The sequence below is a fragment of the Macrobrachium rosenbergii genome, chromosome 8, assembly GCF_040412425.1.
Source record: "Macrobrachium rosenbergii isolate ZJJX-2024 chromosome 8, ASM4041242v1, whole genome shotgun sequence".
NCBI lineage: Eukaryota > Metazoa > Arthropoda > Malacostraca > Decapoda > Palaemonidae > Macrobrachium > Macrobrachium rosenbergii.
Genome location: NC_089748.1, coordinates 8,667,736 through 8,680,501, shown reverse-complemented (window position 1 = coordinate 8,680,501; position 12,766 = coordinate 8,667,736). Strand labels below are relative to the sequence as shown.

The 12,766-nt window shown below is 38.8% G+C and overlaps 1 protein-coding gene across 2 annotated transcripts in view; it reads left to right on the top strand.

Moving 5' to 3' along the window:
• Positions 1–12,766, top strand: part of LOC136840585 (REST corepressor 2-like) — an 87,306-nt gene that overhangs the window by 22,494 nt on the left and 52,046 nt on the right. For both annotated transcript variants that reach the window (XM_067107236.1, XM_067107235.1), the window contains exon 5: positions 2,492–2,605. In XM_067107236.1, the coding sequence (XP_066963337.1) occupies positions 2,492–2,605 (114 nt within the window). The remainder of the gene's footprint in view (positions 1–2,491; positions 2,606–12,766) is intronic.

Below are 12,766 nucleotides of genomic sequence, written 5' to 3'. Positions count from 1 at the left end.
ATTTTCATATAAACCACGATAACTGCCAAAATTTCAACCTTCGGTCAACTTTGACTCGACCGAAATGGTAAAAAAACGCAATTGTAAGCTAAAACTCTTACATTCTAGTAATATTCAATCATTTACCTTCATTTTGCAACAAATTGGAAGTCTCTAGCACAATATTTCGATTTATGGTGAATTTTTGAAAAAACTTTTTCCTTACGTCCGCGCCAGAAATTCTTTCATCACGTTGTCGTAATGTTTGCACCATTTTATATAAGTCGTTACATAAAGTTTTATATATGGAAATGTGCGCAATTTCATGTAGAATACAACAGAAAATAACTCATGGTTGTAGCTTTTATCAGTTTTGAAATATTTTCATATAAATCACGATAACTGCCTAAATTTCAAGCTTAACAACTTTAACTCGACCGAAATGGTAAAAACGCAATTATAAGCTAAAACTCTTACATTCTAGTAATATTCAATCATGTACCTTCATTTTGCAACAAACTGGAAGTCTCTAGCACAATATTTCGATTAATGGTGAATTTCTAAAAAAAAAAAAAACTTTTCCCTTACGTCTGCGTGCGGTAACTCTGCCGAACGTCTCAGAAATTCTTTCGTCACGTTGTCGTAATGTTTGCATTGTTTTACATTAGTCGTTACATAAACTTTTATATATGAAAATGTGCGCAATTTCATGCAGAATACAACTGAAAATAGCTCATGGTTGTAGCTTTTATCAGTTTTGAAATATTTTCACATAAATCACGATAACTGCCAAAATTTCAACCTTCGGTCAACTTTAACTCGACCAAAATGGTCAAAAAACGCAATTGTAAGCTAAAACTCTTACATTCTAGTAATATTCAATCGTTTAAATTCATTTTTCAATAAATTGGAAGTCTCTAGCACAATATTTCGATTTATGGTGAATTTTTGAAAAAAACATTTTCCTTACGTCTGCGCGGTAACTCGGCCGAACATCTCAGAAATTCTTTCATCACGTTGTCGTAATATTTGCACAGATTTAGATTAGTCGTTACATAAAGTTTTATATATGAAAATGTGTGCAATTTCATGTACAATACAACAGAAAATAACTCATGGTTGTAGATTTATCAGTTTTGAAATATTTTCATATAAATCACGATAAATAGAAAAAATTCGACTTTTGGTCAACTTTAACTCGACCGAAATGGTCGAAAACTGCAATTGTAAGCTAAAACACTTACAGTCTAGTAATATTCAATCAATTAGCTTCATTTTTCAACAAACGGGAAGTCTCTAGTACAATATTTCGATTTATGGTGAATTTTTGAAAAAACATTTTTTTACGTCCATGGCGTTCAAAATTCATGCATTATTTTGTGATAATATTTTCTCTGTGTTGCTTTGATCGTTTTACAATTTGTTATATACCAAAATCATCGCAGTTTAGTGTACAATACAAAGAAAAACAAAATAATCCGTTAGCTTTAACCGTTTTGCTCACAGTGCGATTTGTATAAAATTATATATGAAAAATTTTTTTTGCACTGTCATATACTTCAATATTTATATATGATAATGATATTTTTTTTAATTTCTGATGGTTGCATACTAAACTTCAGGCAATGACAAAAAAAATGAGCCAAAAATGAACTCTTAATCTTAAAAACTAAGAGTGCTGTGATTTTTTTAAAAAAACTTTTTCCGCTTCAAGCTAACACACGAACGCCGCATACGGGAGACGTTTTTGTAAATAGAGGCTCGGCGTTTAAGAGTTAAACATATTGCAGATTCATTTGATTGTACAATGCAGTAGTTTTTAGTGACACCACAAGCTTTACAGCATTTTTTTCAATCTTAGACTTTGAAATTCTTAAGCTTTTTATTGTTAAAAATAGCTGATGATGATTTAGAATAATTTTTTCCAGTAGTTTGTGTTATTAATGCAATTTGTTGGTGATTTATTATACTAAATCCTTTCCTGTGTTGTGCTGAGCTCATTAGTTGAGTGTAGACAACACTAGGCCCAGTTAGCCAAGTGTACTGTAAGTCATTCTTGCTTGAAATTTCAAACACCTTTAGCCTGTTTCTGATTACATGTCAATCTTAGGTCAAATTTACTGTGTTTGAATTGGTTTTAGATTCTTAGATGAAATGTATGATATTCATATTGGTTCTGGATAATGTATTGAAACAATGAAAGTAAATGAAACAGTATACAGTATTTACTGTACTGTACTCTGTTCCATGTGGCAATCTGCTAAGCTATCCAACATTCCATGTGGCAATCTGCTAAGCTATCCAACACCCATCTATCTCCTGATGCACTTGAATAAAAGGGACCTCATTATACTTCATTCATCAAATGTAATAACTACACTTACAGATGAAGAACTGTTTTTTGTGTAGTTACTACTTGATCACCTTTTATTTTATTTTTATGCTTAATGTTTATCTGACTAAATGAAACTGTGTGTGTGTACATTAATCTTAGTGTATTATTTATTTCCAGTTACCAGACAAAACAATAGCTCAACTAGTTAAGTATTATTATCTCTGGAAAAAGACTAGACAGAGGAGTTCTCTTATCGACCGTCATGCAAGAAAGCATACTGCCAAATTACAGGTATGTGTTTACGGTTCAGTTTTGATCTTAAACATTGGTTCTTTGCCCTTTTTCCCTATTTTATGTATGAGCATTAGTCTTTTTTAAACTCTTCTGAGCAAATTCTTGGCATAATAGCAAGTTTCAAAAAAAAAAACTGCTGTTAGAAAAACTTATTTTCATATAAGTAACTTACCAAGTAATTGCATAGCTATACTTTCCACTCATGCGGCAGCTTAAATTTTTAACTTCACGGCAGCCCTCTAATTGTTTAGTGTAGGTGACCAGTCCTGCCCACTAATGGGAATACCAGGAACGACTTAGCAGACAACCTCATTCTCTTTCTGCTGCGCTTGGTGTAAATATTGGGTGTTTGCAGCAGCTTTGTTTATTATTCGCCAGTTGGATAACCAGATTTCGGTGAAGTATTATCGCTGATTTCAAGTAGCCTTTAAGCCTACAGTTTTCAGGATCAGTATTTTATTGTTTTGTTGGTAGGATCTGATTCAAGTTTATCATATTTGCCACAGCGATTTTGCAATCAGTTGATCAACTCTCCTTTACTGAGTAGCGCATTATAACGTAAATATCGTGTTTGCTACCAAACCGATGTTTTCTTTGGCGAATACATATTGGCAAGTCTCAAATATTGGTTGATAGGAATTGAGATATGTTTTGTGTGATGGTACTTTGTGCAGAGAACTGAAAGAGTGTAAGAGCAGAACATGGTAAGGAGAGAAATTACTTATTTTGGTGGCGATGGGCTTTTGGATAAATAGACTTTCTTGACAGCCGAGAATCGGTGCTGAGCACCCAGGAGTGCTCACTAGCTACCCGAGCTACTAGCTTGCCTAGCGCCATCTATAACCTGGGAGCGCTCAGTGCCTGGTGCCAGCTTCCAATCGTCTGGCGCCAACTCTCCCCACATTAATTTTTCTCTCCTGCTACTAGCCCTTTTATCTTCTCCCGCTCCTGGCTCCCTCGCTTCCTTCCTGTGCCTTTGCCAGTCTTGTGTCTGGGTTAACAGAAGTTAACCTTGTGGTAGTGAAGTGATGTGCAGTGGAGGTGATTATCCAGCCTGTCGATTCTCGTAGACCTAAGTCACTGTCATACTCCCCCTGAACCTGGGAGGAGACGCACTGAAAGTCCAATGGAGGGGGGAATCTGAGTGAGTCTTTGAACTGATTGGAATTTTCCACACCTGGGATTCTCTTCCTGATCGATAGAGCAAGGAAGAGAAACCTGCCTCTGACAAACTGATCAGGGTGTAGTAAATGCATGATCAATTGTCAGACTTCTGGGCCTTTTTGAATGAGGGAGAAAAATGTAACCTCACGAAAATAGTCTAGGATGAACCTTTAAGAGTCGGAGACAGTAAGGCAAATACAAGTATCGGTTTTGTCTTATTGTCGGGGTCTCCTTCCTCCCCTTGCTAGAGGAAGGAGCAGGTTTTCTTCTACAATTCTGGAAGGAAAAATAGAATGAGAGCTCGATGTATAGACTTACCTGTATCGACCACCAGTTCCAGTATGCAACGGCTCAAATTCACTCTCTGCCCAAAGAAAGAGAGGAAGGGTGAGAAGGAGGGAGAAGGAGACGAGGCCAGCCACTCCTGCGGTTATTCTCACGTCCACAACTGAACATCTTAGGCGAGATGCAACCCTGTCCTGTTAGAGGAGCTGGGTAATCTACACAACTTGCCGAGCAGCCACCACAGGTCCCAAGGAAAAAGTGTCCAAGGACTTGTGGACAATGTCCCGAAGGTAGAAGGAGGTGGAAGTGGTCTGTTGAGACCACACCCCCACTTTCAATACCTGAGGACCCGACAGGCTTTTCCAGAATATGAGGGATAGGCCAATGCTCCTGACTTCGTGAGCTCTGCGGCGGAAGGTACCGGTGACGTCTTCGCCAGCAGCAGAGTACACTATCCTGATCATCTCACGAAGCCAGAAAGAAATCGTGTTCTTGGACACTTCTTTCTTGGACAAGCCAGTGCTAATAAAGAGTCGTTGACATTCAGGCCGGAGACGACAAATCCTCTTCAGATAGTGCCGCAGCACTCTTAACAGGACAAAATATCATCTCGTCTGGGTCATTAACTACAAAGTCCTCTAGGGAAGGGATTGTGAAGGACTCGAACCTAGTGTCAGGGATGGCTCTGAGTCTGTGCTACAAAATCTGGGACGAAATCGAGCGTAACTGATCCCCATCCCCTAGAGTGTTCAACGTCAAAGGAAAGTCCATGCAGTTCTCCTGCTCTCTTTGCCAATGCCAAGGCAAGCAGGAAGATGGTCTTGAGGGTCAGATCCCTGTTTGACAACTCTCGTAAAGGCTCGTACGGTGTATGAGTCAGGATCCTCAAAATGAGAGTCACATCCCACTCAGGGGGCCTGAGGTCTCTAGGCGGGCAATACCTTTTGAAGCTTCTCATCAGTAGCAAAATCTCAAAAGAAGAGATGTCTACATCTTTTAGCTGCAAGAATAGGGTGAGTGTGGCCCTACAGCCTTTCATGGCTGAAATGGAGAGAAACTTCTCTTGATGAAGGATGATGAAGTTCACGACCTGCTGAATAGTAGCTCTGACCACAGAGAGACCCTGTCTACAACACCAACCACAGAAGACAGCCCACTTTTCCTGATATACCGCTGCAGAGGACTGTCGGAGGTATCCAGCCGTCTTTGCTGCTGCGCGGCATGAAAAGCCTCTCACTCGCAAGAGATACTGGATAACCACAAGCTGTGAAGACACAGGTACTGCACTGCCCAGTGGTATTGCTCTATGTATTGTTGACACAGAAGGCTGGGCCAGGGAGGAATCTCTCGGTGCCTCGGAGAGCAGAGCTAGCAGGTCAGGATACCAAATGGCCTGCAGCCACTTGGGAGCCACCAGAATCATCCAAAGATTCAGGGTGACCAACATTTGGCTGATCACCCTGTGTATCAGACAAAACGGAGGGAAGGCGTAGATGTCGAGGTTGTCCCACGGGTGCTGCAAAGTGTCCTCTGCAGCGGCCCAAGGGTCCGGCATGACAGAACAGAAGATCTGAAGTTTTCTGTTGTGCCGGGTGGTGAACAGACCTATGAGCTGACGTCCCCACAGATTGAACAACCTCTCTGTGATGTCTGAATGACGAGACCATTCCATCCCTATCACTTGATTCTGGCAGCTGGAATTGTCTGCCACCACATTCCTCTTGCCAAGAATATATCTGGCTGACAGCTCTACTGAGTGAGAACAAACTCTCTCTCTCTCTCTCTCTCTCTCTCTCTCTCTCTCTCTCTCTCTCTCTCTCTCTCTCTCTCTCTCTCTCTCTCTCTCTCTCTCTCTCAGTACTGTAATTGTTCTTAAATTAAATAATATCAAGAGAGTGAAATTATTCATGATTTATGACAGAGGGAGAGAGAGAATAACTTTGGAAAGAGAGAGAAAGTTGTTCTTGCATTAGATATCAAAAGATGGAAATTCATGATTTATGAAGGAGAGAGAGAGATTTTTCAGTATCCTTTCGTAGTGGTGTAGGGGCTTTTTCTTGGACACAGTTGGTGCAGTATAATGGGAACAGATTTAGAGGTTATTAAATAAAACTCAGACTTTCCTTAACCTAATTTATTATCTTAACCTACAGAACTGTAACTTAACCTAAATTGTCACTTAATACTAAAATGGCCATCAAAAAAGAACCTGCCTGAAATTCATCAACCTTAATTTACCATGACCACCTAAAAGAACCTAACCTAATTCATCAGTCTTATTCTACAAGGACCACCTAACCTGATCACTATAGTTCATCAAAATTTATCCTAACTTCAGTCTTAATATTATAGTTTCCCCCCCATCAAAAGAACCTTAACCTAATTTATCAATCTTAATACTGTAGTGTTCCCCCAGCTATCAAAAGAACCTTAACCTATTTTATGAGTCTTAATACTATAGTGTTCCCCAACTGTCAAAAGAACATAAAACCGACAATTAAGCCTTGCTGTCAATAAATCAGGAAAACTAACATTATATTCTTTACTTCATAGTTTTTCACTGTCAACATCAACTTCTTCAGTAACCTTTTTCACTTCCTTGATTCACCTCAAACCTCTCAGTCTTACTCTTTTTCCGTCTCCCTCTTTGAGGTGATTTCTCCTTTTCCACACACTTTATTTAAGGCTTCCAACTGAGCTGAGAGCCCATCAACTTTTGATGAACAACTCAACAGTGGCCTGACCAAGTGCTTTTGTGTATGCAGTCTGGCATAGTTTTTCCATTTCTTCTCTTTAAGCATTACACTTACTTGCAGAAACTGAATCCAAGTATAGAAGCTGAATGAACCACAGATATGCCTTCGGAAATTTATTCTTAATATTCTTCCACGAGCGTCATATTACGGCCACTTTTGTCTTCTGCTCTTTATCTCTCGTCCTCTTACTCCGTCAGTGCTTTCTGATCCCAATGGCTAAGGAAGTCACGTTCCGTAGACGTAATCAGCTGGTTTTAGCCTCACCAGCTATTAACCTGATTTGGTAATTGCCAATGTAAATCATATTATATCTATAGGCTCCCACTGTTCAGGTGAAGGGGACCAGATCCTATCTTACCATTATCTTGCTTAAGCAAACTGCAGGTAAAAAAAAAAACTTAGAAACTTAATTACATACTCACCAACTGACATGCAAAAATAACATAATAAAAAAAACAAAAATTCAATCACACAAACCCATTTTCCATACTACCACCACAGTGGTATTTTATTTGACCATGTGGGCAATATTTTGTCCCCTTTTCAGTCAATATGTCAAGATAATTGACAGTTAGGTAACATCCCCCACTTGCTCCAAAGGAGCAGAGAAAAGACTGGGAATCCACATGTACTCTTTAAAAATTTTAAATAATTTGCCAAAGAAATGCAAAAAGTTGTAGTTAAAGCATGGAAAATATGAAAAAATTAATAACAAATTAATGTCATGTTTATCTTTAACTACAGTATACAAAACAAATTAACATACATATTACATATGCATAAAAACATACATATTACATATGCATAAAAAATCTCTCTTTTCTCAGAGAGAGAGAGAGAGAGAGAGAGAAACAAAAATACAACTCATACGTCAAAGCAAATATTAAAGTACTGCGAAAGAGAAATGTTTACATCAACAGCTGTTTTGTGATTTTGATTGATTTTGCTGTATTTTAACGTAAGGTATGCTAGTATCATACTGTATTTATTTACAAAATTTAAAATACTACAAATTTTTCATACCAATTTTACACTTAAAGTATGAAACTTATAAATTACTTCAAAAATTAAACATAACCACTTCTGCAGGGTTTTTTGAGGATTTTGCAAATGTTGAATATATGTGAAAAAATCGTGTATGCCAATTAACTAGGTTTCAATGAAAAGTTACTATGTCTGTGAATGCATGCAACTCGAAGCGCGTAAGATCAAGGTATTACTGTTTGAACGAGTATTCTCATGATTGTAAGAATGCATGGTAGTTAATCATAAAAATACTCAGGATAATCAGGGAAGGGGTTAAGGGGAAATATAAATAATTTATTCTGCAGTTGTAGAAACCGAAGTGTTTTCATGTTAAAGGCCATATCCTTTTATATTCATTCATTAATTTGCCTTGCTCATAGTAATGTAATTTGGTACTTTCTACCTGTTCTCAAGGTAAAGGCACAGTATGAGCTGTGACTACACTTTGAATTTTATAAAGAATTTGTCATTAGGAGATATTGTTAATGTGGCGCTATGGAGGTGTAATTCCATTTTTGTATTGTACTATTGAAAGGACATGGAGATCTTTTAAGAAAATTGTTGTACATTAAGTCCCCTGGTTGCTGCTGGGTCTGTCTTGGATTGAACCACAAGGAAGAAAACCTTTCCATCCTTTTTGAAATTATGCTATTGCATTATGGTGATGATGAAGGTACACAGTTGTACATAAGAATGTACCCCTGTTCAGTTGGTATTTTTAGTTTATTATGGTGTGTCCCAACAATGTACAATATAGTCTTAGGCATGAGATCACTGCATTACTTGACAGTAAAGGAAATCCCTTTGTAATGGCACCTCCAATCAAGGTATCCCTTACAATTATTATTATTATTCAGAAGGTGAACACTATTCGAATGGAGCAAGCCCATGGGGGCCATTGACTTGAAATTCAAGCTTCCAAAGAATATGGTGCTCATTAGGAAGTAAGAAAAGGTAAAGGGAAGTACAGAGTAAAGAGATATCGCTTATTAAAAAAAAATTAATAAAGATGAAAATGTATTAAAATTCAAGGAGAATGGCATTACGGTAGTAATGCATTGCTGTCTTCACTTGAACTTTTGGATCAGGGATCAGGTGTGAATATGAAAGATCTCTGTTAAAATACAACTCATGAAAAGGGACAAATAAGAGACCATCTGTCGATGGTCCAAGTCATAACTGTTAATGTTAGGAAACAGAAACCTACCACCACAAACAACTCTTATCTAAGAGATAAATCTCTGGCAGAAGCAGACATCCACACCAGAGAACAGAATTCTAGTAAAGGAAGCACAAATGACCTAAAACAGGTTGCATTAATTTTATTACTATTATAAATATATGAGGCCTTACTAACAATGCCTAACTTTCATGTGGCATATGCTAAAACTTTCATTAGATATTTCTCAAAAGAAAGATGAGTGTCAAAAGTTACACGTAGATTAGTTAAAGCTTAGACTCATTCAGCACAGTCCCATCCAGCTGAAGGGGAGGGTTGGGTGGAAAATCTGTACAAGATCTGCTAATCAGTAGTGTTTTCATTTTACTGGAGTTGAGGCGCATACCCCACTGACTACACTATCGACTGATCCTGTCCATGCCCCAATTGAGACTGAGGGCAGCTTCATTTCTAATAAATGGAGACTTTACTATGCCCACAAGTATTGCATCATCGGCATACTGAACAATCTTGTTTTCCAGGCCAACAACCATATCACTTGTATAGTCTACACCAAAAATAATAGTGGACCAACAACACTACCCTGTGGAACTCCAGACACGATAGGTCTTGGTTCATCAAAAATTCCATCAACAGCAACTCGCTGCTGCCTACCCATAAGGAAATATTGAAGTAATCCTAAAACAAATCCACCCACTCCAAGGTTCTGAAGTTTATAAATAAGTGCCGTATGATTTACTAAATCGAAAGCAGCACTAAAATCTATTGGAATTTCTCTGCACTCAAAAGCCTTATCAAAGTTCTCTTGCAAATGGCATGTCAAGTCTAAAAGAGTATCGCAGGTACCTAACTGCTTTCTATATGCATATTGACTATCAGCTAACAATCCTTTAGATTCCACATATTTATATAGTGGCTTAAAAATAAGTTTTTCAGGAACATTGGAGAGCACAGGGAGAATAGAGATAAGCCTGTCGTTACTGCAGTCTGCAGATATGCCACTCTTTGGAACAGGCATTGTATTACTAAGCTTGTGCTCATTTACAAAGATATTACGTCGACATAAAATTCTATAGAATTTACTAATCTTGGGAGACAACACACTAGAAACTTAAAAAACAAAGGGAAGAAACCATCAGGATCTTCTCCACCCCAGCTATCAAGATTATCTAGAATTTTCTTAACATCCCTAGAGCAAAATGCAAATTTTGTAAGAATAGGTTCAGGATGACAGGTATCAGGGAGAGGAACATCCTTAGCTGATTGCTTAGCTTCAAAAGCTCAGTGAAGCAGTTCGTCCTTTTCCCTGGTGCCAGTAACTAATCTACCATCATTTGTTAGTAGTGGTGGGAATGGAAGGCGAGCCTGACCCAAAGATAAATTATGCCAATTTGGTCCACCACAGACGAGGCTGAGTAATTCCTTCAAGCTTCCTCTTCAAGGAATATTTTAATTTCTTTCAGCTGCATGGTAAGTTCTATTCGCAGTATAGAGAGAACTCAACAAAAATAGTGTAATTTTCATTTGAACGATTTTATCTGTTTGTCATGGTAAGCTCATCTGCATGTATTGTCAAACCATGGCTGGTCATTTGTCCTGAATTTGATGACCTTTCTAGGGACATACTTTATTAAAATATCCATCAGCATTCATTTAACAAGGTCAGTTATCCTAGTCAATCCTTGAGTGGAGGCAATTAACTACAAGAATGATTTCTTACATCAGTTAAGAGTTGCTTGTTTGGTTTAATTTTTAAACCAATCTTGCAGCACTCCTTTGATGAGTGCTGCACTATCCCATCTATATAAATGTTAGGTAAAATTCATAGAAATAATGCCAATTTTCATATTAAACCACAAGCCAGTGGGCAAAAACTGAGGGAAGGAGAATGGAATCATTCTATCATTACCTTTTGGAGGGAGGGTAAACAGAAGTTGAGACAGTCCAGCACTGTACAACCCTTTATTTCTCTTATTTTTCTTAACTGCCAAATAGCTAAGGCTTGGAATCCTGTAATTGTTTGAATGTCAAGTAAGTGTAGAAATAATCCATTTTGGTGTGAAAATTGGTATTTTTAAAATAAAATCATAACTTGTATTTCATAACCCTTCTCCCAGTACAACTTTCATTGACACATGGTTGTGAGCTGATACTTATCAACCCCACTATGCATGTACACTGCTTACCTTTAGAGAAGATTTGTCTGTGGAACATTCCATAGCAAATGAAATGTACAATAAGTTTTATTTTCAGAAAAAACTGAATGTTGCCTTAGTTGTGAGGTCAGAAACAGGAATTATAGTACAGTAGTGTGAAAAATACTTCTAACAGCCAGGGTAAAGTGGAAAGAAATTACTGGGTCAGTGTATGCCTATGTAAGAATACACTATTCTATAAGGCTACAGAGCAGAATGTTACAAGCACAGTATAAGACCTGTGCATCTCTGTTCATCAGAGACTTGAATAATGACAATAGTAATAATAATTATAATGATAATATTGTTCCAACACATATATGAACAGTCTGGCTGGCACTCCAGCACTACCAAGATCTCCTCCAATGAAGATCATGGTCGTCATAAGTAACAACACCTCAGTGGTCGCATAGATAACCAAGCAAGGAGGCACAATGTCCCATGACCTGAACTACCGAGCGGTGAAAATGCACGAGTGGTCAGAGACCATAAGAGTGATGCTGACAGCCAGGCACATCCCCAAGAAGAACATATGGCGGACCAACTAAGCAGGACAGATAAGTTAGTGGGGACGGAATGGTCGTTAGAACAGGGTGTAGAGGACAGGTTGCTCAAGTAGTGACCTATTTGCAACAATGATGAACTACAAGTTTCCCCCATATTGTCTGCTGGTCCCCAACCAAAGAGCCATCCTGCAGGATGCCTTCCAGCATCCATGGCATAGCCTGGTCTTGTACTCCTTCCCCTCATTCAGCCAACTTCGGAAGGTCATTAACTAGTTGTTCGTGTCTCAAGGTCTGAGAATGACACTCATAGCTCCAGAGTGGGCCCCAAACGGATGGTACGCAGACCTCCTCCACCTGCTGGTGGACACACCAAGGCAACTCTCCCACACTCCCACCCTGCTGAAGCAAGAACACAAAAGCTGTTTCATCAGGCAGTGGCCTTCCTACAGCTTCACAGGTGAAAGCTATCCAGCAACTCCTTAGAAAGAAAGATTTTTCTGGAGAAGTTGCTGCAGTTATTGTCAGCCCTCTCGGGCCCTCCCTTGGTCTTTACCAGGCATTCCTTCATTGGTGCAGTGGGAGGGATCTCCATCCCCTCAAAATGTCTTGGAAAGATGTGGTGGAATTCCTTCTCTTGCATCAAGAGGAGCACCTTTCCTTGTCTGTAATTGAAGATTATAGGGCTGCCCTCGCCCGGTATTCAAACCTAGGGGCATACACCTTTCAGCGTCTTGGGAGATGTCAGATATGACGAGAAACTTCAAAAAGAGTTGCTCCCCTCATAATTGAAACCCCCAGAATGGAGCGTCACCAAGGTCCTGGCTTCCTTGAAGAAACTGCCCTCAGAACCACTCAGAAGGGCATGAGACTGGGACTTGACCCTTAAAACAGTTTTCCAGCAGTTTTCATGTTGGCATTGCCATCAACAAAGAGGGTGGGGGAACTTCATGCCCTTTCATAAAAAGTTACCTACACCCATGGATGGACATCGATCAGCTTCCAGAGTTCATGGTGAAGACGCAGAACCCCTCCACACATAACCCAAG